The sequence below is a fragment of the Solanum stenotomum genome, unplaced genomic scaffold, assembly GCF_019186545.1.
Source record: "Solanum stenotomum isolate F172 unplaced genomic scaffold, ASM1918654v1 scaffold23673, whole genome shotgun sequence".
Lineage (NCBI taxonomy): Eukaryota > Viridiplantae > Streptophyta > Magnoliopsida > Solanales > Solanaceae > Solanum > Solanum stenotomum.
The window spans coordinates 359,032-382,986 of record NW_026027624.1 but is presented as its reverse complement, the minus strand read 5'-3'; the positions used below and the strand labels follow the sequence as shown (position 1 = coordinate 382,986).

The following is a 23,955-nucleotide window of genomic DNA, read 5'->3' as shown; positions in this document are numbered from 1 at the left end:
TAATTTGATCGTTTTATTTTATTTTGTTTTATCTTGGATTTGTGTTTTGAAGTGTCATTACCACGACAGTGACCATAGTAAAGTACATAAAAATGACAAAACATCTTCTTCTAAACCTTAATTAGTAATCATAGTTTCTGATAATAATATTCTTGTCTTCTACTTCAATTTTTGAACAAAACATTCTTCAAAAAGACAAAATATTATATTTGAAAATTATATTAAGAAGAACCTAAAGACAGTTGCTTAGAGCGTATGGTATAGAATAATTATTGTGATTTAAAACCATCATTATTTAACTTAAATAAGAATAAATAACACTATGAAATCCCTCCATTTTTTATAATTGATTTCGGGTTCAAAATTGAAAATGGAGTAATTTCTAATAAGATATTGAATATATCTCTTATGTTATCCATTTCATGGAATCATTCCGTCTGAATATTAGAACATAAACTAGATGATGAAACATAAAAACTCAAGATGTAAAAAAGCATAAGATGAGTTTGGCCGTAATCATATCATTTAAAAATTTAACATATTAATGAGAACACAACTTTTGTGTTTTTAATCATATCTTCAAAATTCTTTTTGATAATGAATGACGGTAAGATTTAATCTACTCAGTTGCAAAAAAAAAAAGGAACCTAATCAATTTCAATCTCATCTAAAAGTTTAAATAATAAAACCATCATACATTTTATTTTCTTACTTATACTTAATATAAGCTTTACCAATGTTTCGGACGACAAGAAGCGATAAAAGGCGACAAGAGTTTGCCTAGCCACAAGGTGAATCGAGCGGCGAGGCGCTTGCCTTTTTGAAGTACGACCCAATTAATATAAAAAATTAAAATATTTAATTGCATATATAAATAATCAAAATCTCAATAGCAATAACATATAAGAAAATATTTTAATCCAAAAGCTGAAATAGATTATACATACGTAGAACTAGAATGAGAAAAAAACAAAACAAAAGTCAAAATAGTGAGAAAAAAAAAATCATAGGTAGAAGTGACTCTGAAGAAGGAAAAAGAAACAAAGAAAGAAGAAATACATATTGGTTGGACTTTGGAGTTGCCGAAAAAGTCTAACTAGTCGCCTAAGGAGTCTAGTTGAAAATCCTAAAATTACCTTTTAACATTTAAAATCCTAAATTGGTCGCCTTTTTTTAAAAAAGAAAATACAAAAGGTGACATCTTTGTCGCCATGGCACCACCTTTTGACGATCGCCTCACCACAATGTTAAAATTCGATGAATGGTTGACTCGCCTCTCGCCATTGACAATGAGGCGACCGTCTTTCACAACACTGAGCTTTACTAACACGAATTTAAAATAGTCAAATTAATAAATTCTATATACCATATAACTATTTCAGAAAAAAAAAACCAAAAATCTTTATGAGGATACCATTTCTAGTTATATCATTTATTACTAATCTTTCAAATCTTAACAACTTCAAGTAAATATATATATTTTTGCAGTTATCACATGATAAAGATTGGTTGCCATAACTATATCAAGCCAATAAATAGATTCACTATATTTATTCAAACTCCATTAAATAATGTTCAACTAAAGACAATCAGTACAAAACAAATATACCATGAAACTTAGTAAATATTTCAAAATTCAAAATCTTGAAATTTTACAGTATGTTTTTTCTAAAAAAATATTGTACTTTAGTCAAACTTACACAGTTAATCCATGTTTACTCCCACTCTCTTCACCTCTCTGTTACCTAGGGAATATTTTTTACCACTTTATGAGTTGTTTTTTTATAACCATTTTTTTTGTTCTCATTCTCTAAAATACACCCCTCCCCCCCCAACCCCCAACCCCCATTTGGCTTTTGTTAGTAAAAAATTGAGTTGGAGGTTAAAAAATACAGTATCAAATTGTCCTTTGTATACATATATATTATATATATACTGATAAAGATACAGATACCCTATTTTTCTCAGTTCTGCACATCCAAAGATAGACAAATAGTAGGCCATTTATAATAATAAAGTGAATCCAAAAACACCACTACAAAAACCAACACCCCTTTTTTCAGAAAAAAAGTAACAAATTTCAAGAAGAAATAGTACTAGTACTAGTGGTAGAATCTCAACCCTTCAAAATCCCTTACTGATATCTTAAGCAAAAAAAAAAAAAACTTCAAGGTGCAATCTTTTTCCTCTCAAAATCTACAAAACAGCAAAAAAACAACAATGGTATAATATTTCAAGAATCTCCAAAAAATGGTAATGGGGTTGTCCAAGAAACCATTTTTATGCATTTTCTTGGCCATTCTAGCCATTTTCAAGAATCTCCCAAAAATGGGGTTGTCCAAGAAACCATTTTTTTGCATTTTCTCTGTTTACTTGGTCATTCTAGCAATTTTCAAGAATGTAGCACCAGCTGAATCTGCATCTGGAAACACTAATTTAGTGTACAAGGGTTGTGCAAAACAGGCATTATCAGATCCATCTGGTGTTTACTCACAAGCCCTTTCAACCCTTTTTGGCACTCTTGTTTCACAATCTTCAAAATCCAAGTTTTACAAAACTACAACTGGTACTGGCCAAACTACAATAACTGGTCTTTTTCAGTGTAGAGGTGACCTTTCTAATATTGATTGTTATAACTGTGTAAATGGTTTGCCAATACTGATTGACAAGCTCTGTGGCACCCCTGTTGCTGCAAGAATCCAGCTTTTAGGCTGTTACATGCTCTATGAAGTCTCTGGTTTCCCACAAATCTCAGGAATGGAGATGTTGTACAAGACTTGTAGTGGGAAAAATGCACCAGGGAGTGGATTTGAGGAGAAGAGGGATACTGCTTTTTCCACACTGGAAAATGCAATGTCTAGTGCTAATAATGGATTTTACACATCAAATTATGAGTCTGTTTTTGTTTTGGGACAATGTGAAGGGGATGTAGGCTCTTCTGATTGTGGTGAGTGTGTGAAAAGTGCTGTCCAAAGAGCTCAAGTTGAATGTGGTAGCTCAATTTCTGGCCAAATATTTCTTCATAAGTGCTTTGTCAGTTATAATTATTATCCAAATGGGGCTCCCACAAAATCATCATCATCATCATCATCATCATCTTCTTCATACTGGTCTCCATCTCCTTCAGCAGGTACTTTTCCTTGAATTGATTGCTTAGCTAGCGTTTAAATATCTGTTTGACCATATATTTTGGATCAGATTTTGAGAATCCGTCTTCATAAGATTTTCAAAAGTCCCAAAAACTAGTCCAAACCATATATGTTGCTTAGCTAGTGGATAGTCCAAGTAAAATGCATGTTCAAACACGACTTAAGTTTCAAAAACTCAACTTTTCAAGTTTCAACTTCAAAATTTATGATCAAACGAGAGCTAAACATGTTAGACTGTGACAATGGTTTCTGGTTTAATTTGCAAGTGTTAACACTCTAATCAAGATTTTGTCTTTCTTAGAATTTTTGAGCCGTCTACCTCATGAAATTAGCTGTATACTTCAATAAAAAATGGATCTTGGAATAAACAAACAAGAAGCATGATAAAATGTGTGTTTTTTTTTTTAATAATATATCACTGTTAACAAGATGTTTGTCTAACTTAGATTTGTTTGCTCTCATTTCATATTTTTGTTATAAAAAAGTTGTATAGTAATGAGAGTTGTGTATGTTCAATTAATGTGTAGGGACAGGCCAAAACACAGGGAAGACAGTGGCTATAATATTAGGAGGAGCAGCAGGAGTTGGTTTTCTAGTCATTTGCATGCTCTTTGCAAGGAACCAAATGAAGAAACATGATGGTAAGTGTATAGTAAAATTTGGGAAAATAATATTTTCGATCTCTCGATTATTGGTAAATTATGATTTTGATCCTCGTGATATATGGCTCGACTTGTCTATCTAACCTTCACTTAGGACTAAAATTAGAATTTATCAATAACCGAGGGACTAAAAATGTTATGAACTCTAGATTTTTTCTATGGTTTAAAATATTGCCACTTGCTTATGTTATGATTTAAATATTTGTTGCAGATTATTGAAGGGATCAGCTGTGTATTATTATTATTATAAAAGGCTGGCAAAAGCTTTTTGTAAGGTGGATTCTTTCCTTGTTAAGATTTTCTTCCTGGAAGAAAAAAGAAGGAAAATTTATTTTCTTGGAAATTCCTGAAAAAAGTGAAGGAGTTTGTGAGCTGTAATTCTTGGAATTATTAGGTAAAAAGAGAAAAACAAAAATACTATTTTGGGGACATAAATTTTTGCAGAAATTATGTAACAATACATGTTTTTTGTCAACTAAGAAAATTGGAAAGAGCATTATAATGTTTTTTGGCATTTTTCTCCTATGGCCATGTGCATGTTGTCTCTTTTCTCTTTGTCTCTGAATAATTGTTTCTCCCTTTTTTTCTTCTTCTAAAGTTTTTTACTTTTTACAAAGTTCTCTCAGTGAGTGCATTTCCACTTGTATAATATATACAATAACATACTCAGTGTGATCTTATAAAAGAGGTCGGGTAGGGTAGATGCATGCATGCCTTATCCTATCTCATAAAGAGGTTATTCTCGATAGATGCTCGCACTTGTATAATATATGAATTGAAAAATAATTTATGTTACTTAGTTCAATATCCAAGAACAACATTGCCATTTGGTGGGCTTCCCTACAAGTTTATGAATGTATATACAATATGCCATCGCTTCCGAGGCCTAGCTCAAGTGACAAAAGGTGGAGGATTTGTGGCTTAGGTCGCAGGTTCAAGTCCTCACCATGCAAAACGAAGCCCGGTATTTAAGTGGAGAAGGGTAGAGGGGTGAACCCATTATCCACCGAGTTTAGAAGGTTGTGATTGGTCCAAAGGGAAGGTCATTGACGGATTTCTCGGTTATCAAAAAAAAAAATATGTCATGCATATACATTTTGATTATGATACCAACATGAGTCGTGCGCGGTGTAATGGTGGAACTGCTTCACCCTTAATCAAATATCTCGAGTTCGAGCCTTGAGTAAGAAGAAAATCAATGTGGAATGCCACTCGTGTAACTTATATTTTCCTATTTCTACTAGGAAAGTCATTTTCTTCATTTTTAAGGAACTTATTTTCCAAATTTTTGATCAATCAAAGCATATTCTGGAAAATATTTTCCTCCGTATCGAACACACCCTTGATGTCACTCCTTTTCAATAAAAGAATCTTCTTTTTCCCAAAACTGAGCTATCCTTTTCTTGTTTATGACTCCTTCATGTACCTCCCACTCACATTATGTGTATATAATAATAGTACTACTATGTATATTTCTAAATTAATACTCACGTTAAGCACCATACAATAGTTCTGAAAGTCTCCTAGTGATCTAGGGAATTTAACTAAAAGACTTGTGCTCAGCCACAAGCCAGAAAATTTTACTTGCTATCGCCTGCCAGCATATTCATCGCGTTAGAAGATAGAGAGTCGGGTCTGAGTGGAGTGATAATGCTAGAGATTAAGTGGTCGTTGCAAATATAATCCGTTATTTAAACATAATGTTAAAGAAAACCATTTGATATACCATTAACCATGGAAATGGAAGCCTCAGAGAAGTTCTTCTGAATTATCAACTTTTTAATTGACCCGAATCTCCCAAGAACATAGTTGAAATGACAACTTCTTTCGTTTAAACTCTCCAGAAAATCGGTTCAGCAACCCAACTCATCTATCTATCCAAACATTGATTCAACAACAAAACATAATAAGGTATAAAACAATACATTCTGTGAAACAATGAGAAACAACAATCCGAACAGGCGTAAAAGGATAATTACCTCAACTTGCACCAGGTTGTCATTCTTGTATGTAAACTCTTGGGATGTGAGCAATTTTAGGCCAGTCCTCTCCTGCTTCCTCCTGGCACCTTTGCTTCAGGATTGATGAACCTCTTATAACAAATAGCAGTTGCAATGCTGCGAGAGATCGCATGCCTTCTGGCAAGGATGTCAACATTGGGGAACCATGAATCTCCAACCGATTAAGGGAAATGAGGTCGCCTATCCATTCTGGAATTGTTGCAAAGTTAGGACATCTCCAAATGTCTATTGATTTCAAAGTACCTGAGAAATGTTGGAGCCAAACTGGAAGTGTCGTTAGCTTGTCAAGCCTGACAACACTGAAAGTTGACAAGTTCCCCGGGGCTTGAAATTGCATTGCCTCATCGCTGGACAAGTCGAGCTGAGGGCAATTTTCTATACACAAATGCTCAAGGGAACTGAGATGAGTTAGACATGTGGATACAGAGACCAGGTTTCCGCATTCTTGAATGGACAAGGATTGGAGCGACACCAGACTCTTGAACACATCCTCTGGCACAGTTGTAAGGCCATCAACAGAACCTAGAGTCAAATTATTCAAATCACGAAGAGGAGAAGGATGATGCGGTGGGCAAAGAATTTGCTTCATTATCTTCTCATTTATTGCCTGCAATTCAAGTCGTTTTAGGGAAGAGAAGTAGCATTCATCTGATGGTAGCATGAATTTATCATCACCTTCAAGTCCATCGATGTTCTCTACAAAGTTGAGATTCCGTAGTACAAGACTTTGGAGAGATGGCAATTTCCATAGCGGTGGAAGCTTTTGGCATTTAAGGCAATATCTTATATCTAGATAAACAAGCTTGGGTAGCAAAAATCCAAGATTCTCAACCATCAACCAACTTGGAAACCTTGACCTGCTATAATTTACTATTCCCAAGCTTTCAATGTTTTGGTGCGGCTGCAGGGCCTCCAACATTATCAGATCATCTCCAGTATCATCATCCTCATGGTTCCCATATTTGAACTTTACACTCAGCTGTCGAAGATGTTTCATATTTTTCACTACATCTGTCAGTGTTATTTCTCCAATTGCACGGACTCGTCCCATGAACTTAATGGTTAATCTATTTCTGAGATCAACGAGGCCTTTTAGGTCATTCAACCTGTCACTTGCCAGACCAGATATGCAACTTTCTTTGCTTATGATAAAATCTGTCAATGTCCGTAGAGACGTCAATTGGCCAATTCCAGGCATATCTTCCAGGGAACAAGTAAAATCCAAATGCATGAGACTTGCCAACTGCCAAAGTCCTGGTGGAATATGGGTTAATGAGCGGCAGAATCTACATACCAAACGTCGAAGGCTCACCAATCTCCAAATATCTCTTGGCAACTTTTTGAGTTTATAGCAACGGACCAACTTTAAAATTTGTAAATTATGCAATTTTGTGATGGAATTTGGTAAAGTAACAATGCTCTTAGAAGAAATAGTAAGGTATCTTAGATGCTTCAGTCCACCTAAAGATTGAGGTAAAAGTTCTATCTGCAGCTGACATAAATGTAGAATGCGCAAACGTTCAAAACTTGAAATCATTCTCTCCAAGGTTGAATTGCTCATGACATTGTATGGGTAACCATTTAAGTTAATCGTTCTCTTCACTTTTGAATTGCTCATGACACTGTATGGGGAACCATTTAAGTAAATAAATGTCCGCAACTTGATATGCTTCCTATAGAAGTCACTGGGAAATACCAATGAACCATCGATCTGGAATAAACAAGACGCATGGAGAGTTTGTTCTGGTACAACTTCTGTATCTTCAGTTTTAGTGATACTGAAGAATTCCCTATCTGCAACTTCTTTCGCGAGATCATGAATAAGATCGTGCATTTTATAAAAAGGTAGGGATTCATGTTTTTCAATTCCTTGAAAGAGCGGAAACAATTCATGTTCTTCAGTCTCTTGAAAGAATGACCTTCTTAACAAATCCATGAAATATGAATTTGCAACATCCTCCACATTATCTCTGTTGCTAATAGTTGATTGAATAAAGCCTTGAGCAATCCACATATCAATCAAATCAAATCTCTGAATTTCAAAATCCTTTGGAAAGAGGGAACAATATGCGAAGCATATCTTTAAATGCTGAGGAAGGTGATTATAGCTCAATCTCAAAATGGCCATTACATCGTTGCCTCCTCGTGTGATACTTGACAAATCTTGATTCTTGAAATATATCCACTCATTCTCCGTTCTTTTGAGGCGAAGTAGGCTTCCTACTGATTTTATTGCAAGAGGAACTCCTCCACACTTTCTCACAATTTCCTTTCCTATTTCCACCAAATTTGAATTTTCACTCTCTTTGTTACATTCAAATGCCATTTTCTCAAACAATGTCCATGCCTCTTCCTCTGAAAGGTCCCCTAATTTATGTTGGTGAACACTTCCTGAAGCTTCCGCCACCACATCTGAACGAGTAGTCATTAAAATCTTACTTCCCTTGGCTCCACCAATCAACATATTCTTCAGTTTCGACCATTTCAAGGTATTTTCGTTCCACACATCATCGAGCACTAGCAAATACTTCTTCCCATCAAGCATTTTCGTAAGCTCATTTTGCACTGTATTTAGTTGAAGGTAATTAGCCTTCTCCCCTCCTGCAGATTCGACGATTTTTTCTGCAATCATTTTCACTTCAAAAACATCCGAAACACAAACCCACAATCTTTTATCGAAATTCGCCTTAACCATTTCATCATTATACACCCATTGTGCCAGAGTGGTCTTTCCTTGTCCCCCAAGACCAACAATTGATATAACCACAACATGCTCTTCAATCTCAGAATCCAAAAGAAAATCCACAATTTCCTTTTTATCAGCATTCCTTCCAATCACTTCTCCATCAGGCACAAACGAATAAGTCTCTCTATCCAAATTCAATTGGACTGAATTAGGCTCCAGAAGCAAAGGTTGCCTCCTTTCAACTAGATCTAAGGAGGCCTTATCTTTTGCAATTAGATCTAGGTTTTGTCGAATGGCCTTGAGTCGATGACTTATCTTGAGATTATAAAGCACAGGGTTCGATTTTGAGAAGAAGATGCCTACCTTATTCACCAATTTTCGATGTGTAACTTCAGTGGCAAAGTCATCCAAGAGATCATCAGCCTCAAAGAACACTTTTTTAAGCCTCATTATCCAGTCCTGTTAGGATTGAAATAATCAGGTGTCTTGCCGAAGCTAACAAAGCAAACATCAAATGATAAATAGAGATATATCAAAAGAAAGATAATAATTTAGCATGGTCCTATCAATCGATATATCTCCACAGGCGAAGATGAGCAATAGATAAAAAAGGCATAATATATAAATATTCCGACTATTAAAAGAAAATGCTTGCATCAACTTCACCTATTATATAACTGGTCCCATCTCTCTCCAAACCTAACGTGGTAGTTTCCCATCATAGGGCTTTCTATCTATAGATTAAGCCATTACCAAGGAGCTAATTCGTTCAAAACTTAGTTGATTGCTTCTATAAAGAAGACAGAGCGTCCTAGGCTCAACATTATAGCAGATAGGACTTCGGTGTTACTGCAGCGCCTCGCTAAAACTTGACTCATATGGTATCTATGTCCTTCAACTTTCGGTGTGCATATGAAGTTGAAAAAGTAGACACACACATCCTACTGGCATAATACACGTACAATGCCATGTAGGATGTGAATTTAATACACGTACAATGCCCTGTAGGATGTGAATTCTCATGTAAAATGCCAATTAAATTGGTGTGTCTACTTGTTTAACTCTATATAAGTGTATTGCACACCCAAAAATTGGAGTACATATAAGCCAGATAAAACTTTAAAGGACATGTTTATGTATTAGGAGAGTAAGAGGTTTACACAAATGATAGAGTAGCCTCTTGTTTTCACTTAGACAATTTGTCGAACATTTGATGAGCGTATGCCCCAAGATTCTTTAACAATACCATTTATCCACACCCATTCTTCCTCCTAGCTCATACATCACACAAACCTAAAACATCCCCATATCCCTCAACTCATACTAATTGCGGAGCGTATGCTCCAAGATTCTTTAACAATACCATTTATCCACACCCATTCTTCCTCCTAGCTCATACATCACACAAACCTAAAACATCCCCATATCCCTCAACTCATACTAATTGCTTAACTTGGACTCAGCATGACACCTGATTATTTCGATCCTGATAATCATAACAAAATTAAGGCAAACATGTAATATATTCCCTCACCTGATGGCTACTCCCCTGCTGCTTCTCTGCATCAGTAAGTACGACTTGTATAGAAGAAACTGTAGTAGATAGCTTGTGAAGCTCATCGGCTACTCCGTAAATGGATCCTACTTGTTGAGCAGCAAGAGAACTCAAACTTTTCAAGATTTCAGCAGCGAGCTTGTATAGAATTGTTTCAGCCATTGTGTATGCTAGTGGGAACTGATCCTGCAGAATTAGTCGAGATGCTTGAAAACTGCGAGTATATGATTTCGAAAATGAACTATCTTGCAAAATTTTATGAATTAAAAGTTGGTTATACTCAACACAATTCATCAAGAGTTGACGAAGACTTCTTCTTCATTACAAATGGCACATCATCAAGAGTTGACGAAGACTTCTTCCTCATTACAAATGACACATTATGGAAAAAATAGTCAATTATTTAGATTATTAAAATTGCAATTTTTTCTTTTACCATAAGTAATGCAAAAATTCCTTATACAATGATTAATACTACTATTTGATTAAAATAAAAATATATTTTAAAATATTTATTTTGACGCTTTGGCTCTATCTGTCATCTTTTCTTTTATCTTTTTATGTGGTTTCTCATGTATTGAAATTCGATTATTTTGAATTCAATTTGTGTAGACCCCTATTCAAATGAAGTGCTCTTTACTATACAAAATTTCATATTTCATAGCTTGTACTAAGAGACCTCTAGTTAAAGCTGAAATAGTCTGGTACCACATCCTTCACTATTACCTTAGTGCTCTAATTCTTAATTATAATTTGGATTCAACAAATACAATACACATTAGTATTATGCTGAAAAAATCATGAGTAGATGTTAAAAGAGAAAATCAGATCTATATACAAACCAAAATTAAATCTGTACATTATTCCTCATAAACATCAAGATGAGGATTCATAATCTGCCCAAAAAAAAAAAAAAAAGTTTAACAAGCATTATCCATTGTTCCTTCAAGGGCTAACACAATGAACAATCATAGAAATTGAAGCCTCAGAGTAGTAATAATTCTGCAAAATTGGCAACTTTTTAATCTCAAACTTTTCACCAATTAATTCACTTTTTGGATTTAACTCTTTTGGTGAAATTGATTCCCTCTTCAACAACTTTGAAAATTCAGTTGCCCAAATATTTATCAAACCAGACATTTTTCTGCAATTTTCTTCCTTTTTTTTGATGGTTTGAAGTATTATCACAAAGTGACCTGTTTATATAATGGTGAAGTTTTTTTTGCAGCACACAAAATTTAAGTTTGTGTTGTGTGCGGCTTCCTGTTTTCTATTATATTTTTAAAATAGGCAAAATGACAAATATACCTTTGATATATATTTAGAGGCGGAGTCAGAATTTAGTTGTATATTTTAAAAATAGGAAAAATGACAAATATATTTTTGAACTATCATAAATGGTACGCTGATACCATATGTCATATTTTTAGCCATTGATGTCTCTGTCATCCAAAAACTAGAGCATATGTGTCCTTCACTCTAACTGAAGACTAAATAATGACACGTGACGTAATCTTATCTGCTGATCCAATATTTAATAAATGTCAGGTCGGTGGATAAGATTATGACACGTGTATGTCTGTTAGTATAAAGAGTATATATTCTCTAGTTTTTGAATGGCAGGGACACCAATACTCAAAAATATGACGAAAGATATTTACATACCATTTACGATAGTTTAGAGTATATTTATCATTTTTCCCTTTTAAAATTTAGGATGATTTTAATCATTAATAATTAAGTTATAATTTTGATATATATATATATATTTGATAAATTTCTTAATATGAATATATTATTTAAGTAAAAGCTATTAGATTATATAATTCGTATCCGGGCTTCTAGCACCGATCCCAAATATATTATACTGAAAATACTTTATTATGTGTTCTAAAACTGTGACTCCAGAGTAGTATACGTGTGAATTTTGGCACACGTGGCATGCATTATTGGTTATTAAAAAAATAAATAATATTAATTCTTCTTGTTGGCGGTTCAAAATTGCGTGCGCCAACCGTTATTTGTAACCGTGTGTATCGGTTGGTTCGGTTTGATTTTAAGTAGTCTTGATTTAGTTTATCAATTTTTTATTTTTAAATATGTTAAATTGATAATTAAATCAGTAAGATATTTGTTATCGGGTTTCGATTTATCGATTTTTGGCCTTTAACGATTTTAACTAATAAGAAAATGCTTTCAAAATAAATATATGGCTTGTCCAATAATTTAACGTGATACAGACATAACCCAAAAAAGAATGAGTAGGTGCCCAGATGGAAAAATTACGCGAAACAAGCAAATCAGACAAAATTGCAACAATAAAGACTAAAGCAATACTAAAACCTAAAGGATAAATGCAGAGACTAGAGTTAAGTAGCGTTAATTGTGTACGGTCCTTATAATTATAGTCTAATATAGTGATTATATTAATAATTTTTATTTGATATTTATGCATTACTAAAAATTAAAATAGTAAATTATTATATTCTTAATGGGTTATCGATTAACCCAATAATCCAATATTAAAAAACTAATATCGAATTGATAACTCAATAATTTTTTTTTCATAAAACCATGAAATAACCGTTAACCCAATTATCGAATAAAAATAAATCAATAACACTTTTTTGATTCGATTTATCGATCGGTTTGATTTTTTCACACCAACTAAAAGATCTCAGTATGTATGGTAAAAAGTTTAGTTGTTTTTAATGAGAAAATAAAATTTGAATAAAAATATTTGTAATTAAAATGCCAAAGAAATTTAAAGTTATACAAGTTCATATACTCGATAGGGACTGTTTTTTCTTCGAATAGGATATAATATGAATTTAAATTAATTAAATTTTAATGGAAATATCGAATATTAGATGAAAAACTTGGGATATTGTCCTACAAGACAAATGCTTTGGAGTTTGATTTTTATAACTTATAATTTCAGGACATCATAAATAATTGTAACTAAACCTACTTTAGGTTTAATTCATATATAATATTAATATATACTTACTTTAGGTTTGGATATCGATATGAAGTAAAATTAATATGAATTTGAAGTTTTCTTTATCTACTAGATATAGGACCCCGTGCCAGCACGGAGCCCAATATATATATTTTTTATTATTTTAATTTATGTCATATTATGGAATTTGAGAAGTTATTAAAATTTTTATATGATTTTAAAAATATTTTAAATTTTTAGCTATTGTGATTTGTAGTATTTTTTTTAACATAATTTTGAAAAAAATATTTATTACTCTGTTTGTTCTAATTTATGTGGCACACGCATAATTTCAAATACTAAGCATATGTCTCTTTAATATATTAAGTTGTTAATTATTGTATTTTATTGTACATTTTGAACCTAATTTTTTAATAATATATGTTATTTGTCATGTCCCAATTTATGTGGCATTAATTGATAGATTTGTTGGAGTCGAGAGATTTATTTTGTTAATTATTGTAATTTATATTTTTTTTCTGTCAATTTCAAACAATATATGTTGTTAATTGATAGAATATTTTTAATGTAATTTTTTAAAAAAAATATGTGTGACTGTCAATGTCCCAATTTATGTGGCACATGTAAAGTTTTGACAATTAACCAAAATTTTAATACATTTAAAAAAATATTTTTAAGTCGTTAAATTTTAAGTAATTTAAATTGTTGTATTATTTATTACAATTTATAATACTTTTAAAATAGTTGAAATATTGTACTATTTATTATGATTTATAACAAATTTTTTTTTATTTATGTCATATTATGGAATTTGAGAAGTTATTGAAATTTTTATATGATTTTAAAAATATTTTAAATTGTTAGCTATTGTGATTTGTAATACTTTTTTTAAACATAATTTTGGAAATAATATTTATTACCGTATTTGTTCTAATTTATGTGGCAGATGTAGAATTTCAAATATTAACCCTTTTTTATATGTCTCTTTAATATATTAAGTTGTTAATTATTGTATTTTATAGTACATTTTGAACCTAATTTTTTAATAACATATGTTATTTGCCATGTCCCAATTTATGTGGCATTAATTGATAGATTTGTTGGAGTCGAGAGATTTATTTTGTTAATTATTGTAATTTATAGTTTCTTTTTCGTCAATTTCAAACAATATATGTTGTTAATTGATAGATTTTTTGGAGTGGACTATTTTTTTATTAATTATTGTAATTTATTGTTTCTTTTTCGTCAATTTCAAACAATATATGTTTATTATATAATCTATTTTATGTGGTACCAATAGAATTTAGAGAGTCAATTAAATTACTATATATTAGAAGAGTCTAGGATTTAAATAATTAAGCTGTTAATTATCGTAATGTATAGTATTACTTATAGTATTTTTAAATATATTTAAATATTATATGTTAGGTTTTTTATCCTAATTTATATGGCATTGATAGAATTTAAAGTGTCAAATAATTGTTAATTATTGTAATAGATAATATGGAGTATTTAAGTCATTTATACTATAGTAATTAATATATAATATTTAGTATTTAAGTGTTATATTATGGAATTTGAGAGGTTATTGAAATTTTTATATGATTTTAAAAATATTTTAAATTCATAACTATATATTTCAATGTACAAGATTTTGATAAAATAAAATCTTTAAAGTTAAATTATAATGTTTTTGAAATTTAAATTCTTAAAACATATATAATGATTTTATAGAAAAAATAATATCATATAAAATTAAATGAAAAGGATAATAAATTCAACTTTTACCATGATAAGGTTGAAAAATATTATTTAAGTGGAAGGAGGTGGGGCCCACTTATATATTTTATATAGTAAGTATTGGACACTTGTAATGATTTAATTGGAACAATGGTAGTAAATCCTAGACTCTTCTAATATATAGTAATATATAAGTTGAAGTTTTTTTTTTCGTAAATAAGATATTAGAATATCCTAAGATAATGTATCAATAAATCATATATTTTTATTTTTTTTATAAATAAATATTTTTAATTACAAACTTTCAAATTATATACTTTTTTTATAAAAAAAAATCACTACTCAACCGTCAAAATTTAGAGATTGCATAACATAACAGTCAAAAATGTTTTTTAAACAAATTGAATATGTAGATTGTACTACATTTACTTTGTAGTCTAATAAATATTTATTACTATCAAATTGATCTATATTAATTACGTGAGTATAATATAATTTTATCATCAAATTATATTGCTACTTATCTTAAATTTAACCAAAATCTTTTGGTTATAAATAGCAAACATTACTTTCACATGTATCATCCATATATTCAAAAGTCTAAAAAAAACTATATATTTGTATAGGCTAGTGTTATTATCTCTATTTGTATATTTTTGTTTGAATAAGTCAAAATTATTGTAACGATTTAGTAATTTTTTACCAGATGATAAGCAAATGGATAGCTGCTTGAAAGATTGTTCAGCAAAAATTTGCAATTAGTTTAATAGTAAGCTAGAAAAGATTCTTGATTAATCAAATGTAATCAAGATTTATGTTTTTAATGAAGTACAAAATTACTTTTGAATTTTCCATCTTTTTTATTTTTTTAAAAGATTTTTTTAGTTATTTTATTTGAAATTAGCGTTAAGGGTTGTTTAACTCAAGAGCTTACTTTAGTCTAAGAAATTTTATGTGCATATAACATTTAAACAAAAATAATAATTAAAATAGAGTTAAAAGTTTGGATGGTCTTTGAAGGATGTGTGTGGGGTGGTGTGTTTCCAAAAACATATTTGATATCCATACTGAAATTTGACTAAATTTGAATTTGAATATTATGAACTCTATATTTAAGGTGAAGTGTATAATATTTTTTTATTTTTTTTTATGAGTCAATAATATTTTAAGGTATATACTGAAAGTTAAGTGGAAACATAATTTGAACTAGAAAAAGCAAAAGAAAAAAATCTTAATGATTATAAATGTCACACCCTTAATTTTTTACTACACACACATGCGACACTTGACAACTTGCTCACGTTCTTACACAACTTGTTCACCATCTTACTATGTCAAGTCAACATAAAACTCTAGGAATTGCTAAGAGAATAGTACAGAGAACACAAGAGGATTGCTAATTAGAATTGTGTTGTGGAGAACTTTGATTGAATTTTGTTTGATGAATTTAATTTATAAATGGATGTCCCTCTATTTATACTATTAACTTAGGATCTAATAATTAAATAATAATGATTACATAAATCCCTACATATTTACAAATAAGCCTATTTTTTAGAATACTCTATACAACTAGAATATTCTAAGGACTTTTCACGTAAATCTATGATATTCTAAGAGGCTACAAGAAAATAATTCACATAGCCCTAGAATACTCCATTAAATACTATTCCCTCCGTTTCACAAAGAATGACCTCCTTTCCTTTTTAGTCAGTTTAAAAAAGAATGACCTTTTTCGTTTTTTGGTAACATTTTTCTTTTTGCTTTCCACGTGGCATGTTTAAGACCACAAGATTCAAAAGTCTTCTTCATTTACTTAAACTCCGTGTCAAATCAAACCAGGTCATTCTTTGTGGAACGGATGGAGTAGCTTTCTAGTTCTATGTAAGACCCACACGGATAATTTTGTGTCATATAACACTTACGTAACGCTTATATGGTCTGATGACATGACGGGTTGTCACCTAAAACTCCAAAAGGTAAATGTCACAAAATCCAGTCAAATCTTGCTAGCATTTACATTAGTGATCAATTTGTTATCATTTTGTATTGATGATAAATAGTTTAAAATAGTCATTTGTATTAATGATATATAGTTTAAAATCATTACTACTAAGAAATCCAATTTCTCAAGTTTTTTTTCATTAAGATATCAGAATATTCTAAGGTATTAATCACATATTTTTATAATTCTTTTATAAATAAATATTTATGATTCCAATATCTCAAATAAACATAATTTTATAAAAAATCACTATTAGAGAGTGCATATATAATATAACATTCAAAACGTTTTAAACAAATTAAGTATGTAGATTGTACTACATTTACTTTTGTAGTCTAACATATATTATCAAATTCAACTCTATTTAATTATTTGGGTATAATATAATTTTACCATCAAATTATATTTCAACTTGTCTTAAATTCAACTAAAATCTTTGGTTATAAATAGTATGCATTACTTTCACATCTATCATTCATCCATATTCAAAAGTCTAAAAAAAATACATATATCATAAGAAAAAAAAATATGAATTTCACAAAAATTTTAACATTGAAACTTCTTTTTATTATGTTTTATGTAGCAAATAGTAATGTTATTGGTAATAAGTCAATAGCTTCTTGTATGGTTTTTTGTCAACGTGCATGTATGGACAGTCGTCCTTGCCTAGCACAATGCTTGGTGGATTGTAATAAGTGGGTGGTTCAATTGAACGTTGCTCCGAATTTAAAGAAGGTATATTTTTTTTTTATATCTATTTTTATTCGATAATTTCAAGTTTAATGGCATTCGATATATCGGATTTGTATCTAGGTTAATTTTATTATCTCTATCTATATGTTTTTGTTTAAATAAGTTATATTTATGACGATTTTACATTATTTTTAATTTAGATGATGAGCAAATGGACATTTGCAGGAAGGAATGTTTAGCAAAAATTTGTGGTTAGTTAAAAAAAAGAAGATGTACTCTTATGTTATTTCTTGATTAGTAAAAGTAAACTAGAAAAGATTCTTAATGAATCAAATGTAATCAAGATTTGTGTTTTTAATGAAGTACAATATTACCTTTATCATCTTTTTGTTATCTCCTAATAACAATATTACCCAAAAAAAATTTTAAATACCCAATTTCTATTAAGGAATTAGTATATTTTTTTCAAACTAGTTGTCAATGTTTCACTTTTCAAAAGTCGGTTTAATTACTTTTTAGAGCTAAGGTAGATTAGATTAATTCAATAATCTAAAATTAAAATTTTAGAAATTAAAAACTGTATGTACAACAATTACTATAATAACAACCTTCTCATATGATAAAAAATAATACATCTTACTTCCTTTGTTCATTTTTACTTGTCACAATTTGATTTGACATATCCATTGAGAAAATAATTATTGATATAAGTAATTTATCAAGTCATTCTTATTAAATGATGTCTTGGAAAATAAATATTTAATGTTGAGGGTAAAATATGGAAAGAAAACTATTGTCTTTTCTTGATAGGTCAAAAGTGACAAGTAAAATTGAAAATTTGTTTAAAAATGAGCGACAAGTAAAAGTGAACGTATGGAGTAAAATTCATATGATTTGGCTCTTAAAAGGATATAACTGTGAGCCTGTGACACGTTTTTTTGAAACGGAGGGAGTAATGTAACTTCGATTATCAAATTGTAGTGCATTTATTTTGTTTGACTAAATATTTTTAGTTATAAATAGCAGTACCTAAAAGTCTACCATCCAACTACAAAAGTCTAAAAAACTACATACAATGAATTTCACAAAGGTTCTAATAGTGAGACTTTTCATTATTATTATGATTTTTGTAGCAAATAATAATGCTAATGATGGGGAAAAATTGTCTTGTGAATGGAAGTGTAGACTTGCTTGTCTCTTCAATCCTATTTGCTCAGACATTTGTATAAAGAATTGTCCACATTCTATTTCTTCTAAAGAATTCAATTGTAAACTTGTTTGCTTAATTCAACATTGCTACAAGTTTAAACAAGGTATACTTCTTTTCATATTTTTTTTGTTAATTCAACAATCCCCTCCCAATGAGTTAAGTCTAGGGGTGTCAAATGGATCGGTTGGACTGAATTTAAGTTGATCAAAATAGTTGAAAAGCTACTTAAACTGAAATGAGTTTGATTGAAATGGACTAAAATCGAGTTATGGCCTAACCTATCAAATTCTTTCTTAATTTTAATATATTTATTTATTAATTTTTTGTAAGCACCTAATATTGCATATAACATTTAAACAAAAAAAGTACTTTTAAAATATATTGACGAGATTTCTCAACGACAACAAATCAGCAACATACTCAGTATAATTTCATAAGTGGGGTTGAAAAGAATGAATTGGTACCATTTCATAAGTGTTGTTTGAAAAGATAGAATGTATACGCAGATCTTACTTCTACTAAATTGACAAGATTTCCTTAATAATAAATATGTAAGTTGATAACCTACCCAACTTTAAGGCGATTGAACAAGTTATATATTCATGAGTTAATTCTGTCACCCCTATGCCCCCTCTCTCTATGTTTGTCTCAATAAGCCAAGTTTATGACTTATTTTTAACAATTTTGACTTTTTCTAGATAAGGAGCTAATGGGAAGCTGCTTCAATGAATGTTCAACAAGAGAATGCACCTAATTAGAAAGTCATGTACCATTATTCTACTTGTTTATAGTAGAAAAGAATCTTGATTAATCAAATGTAATCAAGATTTATGTTGTCAATGAAGTACTAAGTTTGAATAATCCTTGTTATTTCTAATGTCTCATAAACTCTTGAAATATTTACAAAGAGATCAAGTCATCAAATATTGTCTTTCTCAAAGCGTACCTGGCGGTCAAATATATCGCAAGTAGGTTCATATCATCCTATATTCAAGAAGTACACTATTAACAACAGAGATGTTTTAATCAACTTGTGTACACCTCAACTAATATAATGTCTTTGAAGTGAAGGCAAAACACTTCAATTCATATTAATTCACCAGAGTAAAACCTCTTTTCAGATATTGCATACAAGAAAATGGCAAGTCGAGAATATTCTCAACAACTAGGGATTTAGAGATGATATTCCTCATAACCATATCTCTATTAGATTTCTCTAAACCTCTGCTCACAACAAGAGATGTATTACATACCCAAGGCACAGAAACTACATAAGCCAGACCATTATAGGAACTCTTACTCCCTAACAGAGCTTCTTTATATGATCGGCACACTTTCGAAATATACTTTCCCATTGGCAAAAGGTGAGAACCAGGTGGAATGAAATCATCATCCCTGAAGTCTACATCTGAGTGAAGGTTTACGACAACAGTTCCATGCTCAGGGTGAAGTTGGTCTGCAAGAGCATTGAGGAACGGAGAGTGTGGATCCCATAGCGTGTGAGGAAAGATATCTTCCCCGTCATATGCGTCGATGAAAACAAGATCATAAAGATTTTTGTTCTCGAGGAGAAACTTCTCAGCATCTGATTCGTGTAATTGAATCCTCTCATGAATGCCTTTCCATTGAACTTCTTGGATAGGATCAGGAGTTGAGTGTGCACGGCTACCAGATGGAGTCATAACTGAGTAAGATGGGAACCCCATTGCTTGAACCGAGGCTGAGATTACCACAGGGTCGATTTCAGCAATGTGTACTTCAGCACCTGATACATTGCAGGGGTTAATTCCAAAACAGACATTTTGCAAATTAGTACATCAAATTAAGACAAGCAACAGTTAGTTTCGGAACAAGTGCCAAGTCTGTCAAACTAGAAATTAAAGTTGCAATGCCATTGGAAGGGATTTAAAAGCAGAGAACAAAGTAGTTCCAATTCTAGGTAATCTGATATTCATATCTTTTCTCCAAGAAAGTGTTGGACAGAAGTACTATGACTAAATCTTTACCGAAATTCATAAATATATCCAAGTGGATAGAAAGGAAACACTGAGTGGGAGGTATGCAATGCAAGAACACAATCTATCAAAGGTGTTCATTTTACAACCGTATCCAAAAAGACGAGAGCGCTTCAGTGTAATATTTGGAGTAGCAGTGCTTCAAATTCTAATATCATGAACAAAAGTCTATCCAAATTTACCCCATCTATGTGAACCAAACAAGAACTACAGGCATGAATTTGCGGTCTGATAAACAAGCAACCCTTCATCATTGAAGCCCCTTGTAATTGTGATCCAAGCAAACAGGAATGAATTTTCTGTGTGATACCAGACCACAATCAAGTCTATTCAATTTAAAAGGCACTCATTTTTATCATTTATTCTCCCAGCAGACCTCGCATCCTGTACATATTCTATTAGAAAAATGAAAACTCCTTCAGAAACTTGAAAGAATTCAGTCAATATTGTATTTGAGTCAGTTCAGAGGATATCAACTATAGTAGAAGAAATACATAATCTTGAGTTTCCTGCATCATCTCATGTCAGATTATCTTCCCCAAAACTTATGTTCAAGATGAGATTTTACATCAAAGGGAGAAAGTATGTGTCTTTAATATCACATCCAGTGATAAGAAGGATTGGATAATAATTTCCCGTTCATACTTTGTCAAATGACACAATGCCACCAAAAGAATGCTCAAATTCAGAGACTTAAAGAGCAGCAAAGGCAGGAAAAACAGCATTCAGTTCGAACCTTGGATTTTACTTGCCAAAAATAACGGTATGCTTCCTCCGCCATGCCCAATGCATAAAATTTTCATTGATTTTCTCCCACAAACTGCACTTTCAAGATCGAATTTACAAGATGCAATGGTAGCCAACCCAGAAGAGACCATGCTCTTCACATCTGTAGAGAAAATATGAAAAGATGCAACATTAAAAATGTGAAAGTATGATCATCACTGAGGAGAACTGGCATAAGTACGACACCTTAACTTCCAATAACTAAAATACTGTATAAGCACTATTTACTCTAAGGTCATGACAGAAAGGATCTTGTAAAACAAACTACACTGGACCTTCAACATCCATAAATTCTGTATTAAATTGCCACATCTTTTTCTTATCAAAACAACATTTTAAAGAGAAAATGCTTAGGAAATTTATCATGTGCATCATTTCTTACAGAAGACCTGAGGCTAAAAAAACAATTTTGTCATGATGTACATATTTGAGGTTTGGAGCACAATATTCCTGACATGAACCATTAATATTATATAGAAGTATCCCTTTTCCTCATTTGTGGCATAATCAAATTTAATATGTTTTCTTGCACATGGAATGAAATCATTGTATTTGTAATATGTTCTTCTATTGAAAACCAAAATGCAAGTGAAAGACAAAAGAAGCTTTTTAGTGTTGAAACCTGAAGTCTGCTAGCTGACGGAGATATTATGGAGGTCGAGGAACATGAAAAACTGAAAATCCATTCCTTTGGTAAAATATTTCAGCAAAAAAAACTGAAAACTAAGTGACTAATAATCAGCAGACTGTTAATTAGTATTTCTCTCACCTCCAGTATGGTAATTTATCAGAGAGATCCTTCGAATGTCAGTTTTATCATAAGTAAAGTAAATAATTGCCTTTTAGTGAAGGTTCTTTGCTTTCATCTTTCTTCAGTGTGACAACAAACAAAAATTGCACATGAAGAGAGAAAACCATGAAAAGGAACTGGTTCAAGAAAGAAAAAAGGTAGCTATAAACTGAGCAACTTGTATGTTCCCCTTAATGAATAATTCTTCAAGACCTTGTTCATAGTAATACAGCAAAATTAATACTTGATAACGACGACCAACCAACTCAAGAACCAAATGCAAAACTAGGAACAAAAGTACATATTTAAGAGGATCAACCAGCTGTTGAAAAGAACCAAGGCAACAATAGTACCATTCATCCCATTTTTATTGTTAGAGCATGACTTGTTCATATGTTCTATTTACATGATTATATGACTGCAAAAGAGCTGCAAGACAGATAATAATAACGCGATACATACATGGAACAGCGAGACACTCTGCCTGCTGCATCAAGTAAATAGAACCAGGATTTGAATCCCTATAAGCAGCCATTATTTTAACTGTGCTTTGACGAGTCTCCTCATTAAAGTGAAGATTCCGCCATTGGTAACCAAGAATCCTGAAATCCCCTACCTGTTCATGTTCTGGATACATCTTTTCATACCTCTTCTGAAGCCAATTCTCTGTTTTTCCCCAATAACAATTTTCCTATCATAAAAAAATCATTTTTAGTGGAAATATTCACATCCAATAACAAAAACAAAAACAACATCTCAATCGGAAGAAGGGAGAGAAAGAAAGACTGAACTGGTTTGGAAGAAGGGTAAGCTACGACAGAAACGACGCCATTTCCCTTATCGGAAATTGATCGGAAAACTGTGTCGCCACCACCGGAGGTTGTGCCCCACCATTCCGATGAATAAAACCAGTCGCCTTCATCTTCTACAGTTTGTCGAATCGCCGTTGATAATCGTCTCAGCTGCTGCCATGCCAAATTCCGTTTGGTTAACTTCAACATTTCCACCAGAAACCCTCTCTAAACCCCTCTCTATGGAAGTTTCGGGTCTTTTTTAATGGTCATGTATACCTGAAAAATGTTCAAATGTAATTTAACTGCGTCCTGTAAGAGTTACCTTTATTAAAAAACATTTTATATCATGTAGACTTTTCGATCAATTTAGAGCGTTTTACCTTTAATGTGAAACTTTCTTGCCTAATCAAGATTTAATTGGGCTCTTTAACTATTGTCCTGGTATAGGTACAAAGCTACCTTTATTAGGAAGCATTTTATCCCAATGAGAGACTTCCCGACCAATTTGGTGCGTTTTACCTCAAATGTGGAGCTTTTCGACATAATCTGGATTTAGTCAGACTCCTATATGAGTACCGGACACTAGGTGAACAATCAAAAAAAAAATTAACTCCTTCCTATCAAGTATTTAGCTCGGTGGTAGTATAGAGCATCTTTATTAGGAAGCGCTTTACCCCCAATGTGAGACTTTCCAGCACAATCCGGAGCATGAGACTTTTCGGCGCAAGCCGAAGCGCTTTATCCAATGTAGGACTTTCCAGCGCAATTCGAATTTAGCCAGACTCCTATGTGAGTATTGGTCCAATGTGGGACTTCATGGTGCAATTAGGATTTAGTCAGGCTCCTATATGAGTATTGGTCCTACGTAAGTACTGGACACTAGGTGG

The 23,955-nt window shown here is 31.6% G+C and overlaps 3 protein-coding genes across 3 annotated transcripts; 1 reads left to right on the top strand and 2 right to left on the bottom strand.

The window, feature by feature from the left end:
- The first annotated feature begins 1,971 nt into the window (after positions 1 to 1,971).
- Positions 1,972 to 4,397, top strand: LOC125851282 (plasmodesmata-located protein 2-like). Its single transcript, XM_049531066.1, has 3 exons — positions 1,972 to 3,130; positions 3,677 to 3,790; positions 4,023 to 4,397. The coding sequence occupies exons 1-3, from the start codon at positions 2,251 to 2,253 to the stop codon at positions 4,028 to 4,030; spliced, it is 1,002 nt and encodes a 333-aa protein (XP_049387023.1). The 5' UTR covers positions 1,972 to 2,250; the 3' UTR covers positions 4,031 to 4,397.
- On the bottom strand, positions 4,391 to 10,282 carry LOC125851277 (putative disease resistance protein RGA3). The gene is made up of 3 exons (XM_049531062.1): positions 10,053 to 10,282; positions 5,791 to 8,977; positions 4,391 to 5,685 (listed from the first exon to the last, which is right to left on the bottom strand). Exons 1-2 carry the CDS (start codon positions 10,233 to 10,235, stop codon positions 5,810 to 5,812), a joined length of 3,351 nt encoding a protein of 1,116 aa, XP_049387019.1. The 5' UTR covers positions 10,236 to 10,282; the 3' UTR covers positions 4,391 to 5,685; positions 5,791 to 5,809.
- A 9,467-nt stretch (positions 10,283 to 19,749) lies between these two features.
- On the bottom strand, positions 19,750 to 23,361 carry LOC125851291 (uncharacterized). The gene is made up of 4 exons (XM_049531078.1): positions 23,066 to 23,361; positions 22,737 to 22,965; positions 21,435 to 21,587; positions 19,750 to 20,448 (listed from the first exon to the last, which is right to left on the bottom strand). The coding sequence occupies exons 1-4, from the start codon at positions 23,273 to 23,275 to the stop codon at positions 19,775 to 19,777; spliced, it is 1,266 nt and encodes a 421-aa protein (XP_049387035.1). The 5' UTR covers positions 23,276 to 23,361; the 3' UTR covers positions 19,750 to 19,774.
- Between the last annotated feature and the right edge of the window lie 594 nt (positions 23,362 to 23,955).

Excerpts from the sequence above, each read along its gene's own strand:
- LOC125851282 (XM_049531066.1), top strand. The coding sequence starts at position 2,251 with ATGGTAATGGGGTTGTCCAAGAAACCATTTTTATGCATTTTCTTGGCC. Across the intron at positions 3,131-3,676 it reads GTCTCCATCTCCTTCAGCAG|GGACAGGCCAAAACACAGGG; the intron begins GTACTTTTCCTT and ends ATTAATGTGTAG.
- LOC125851277 (XM_049531062.1), bottom strand. The coding sequence starts at position 10,235 with ATGGCTGAAACAATTCTATACAAGCTCGCTGCTGAAATCTTGAAAAGT. Across the intron at positions 8,978-10,052 it reads AGCAGGGGAGTAGCCATCAG|GACTGGATAATGAGGCTTAA; the intron begins GTGAGGGAATAT and ends CAATCCTAACAG.
- LOC125851291 (XM_049531078.1), bottom strand. The coding sequence starts at position 23,275 with ATGTTGAAGTTAACCAAACGGAATTTGGCATGGCAGCAGCTGAGACGA. Across the intron at positions 22,966-23,065 it reads CTTACCCTTCTTCCAAACCA|GAAAATTGTTATTGGGGAAA; the intron begins GTTCAGTCTTTC and ends TTTTTATGATAG. Across the intron at positions 20,449-21,434 it reads TTTGGCAAGTAAAATCCAAG|GTGCTGAAGTACACATTGCT; the intron begins GTTCGAACTGAA and ends GCAATGTATCAG.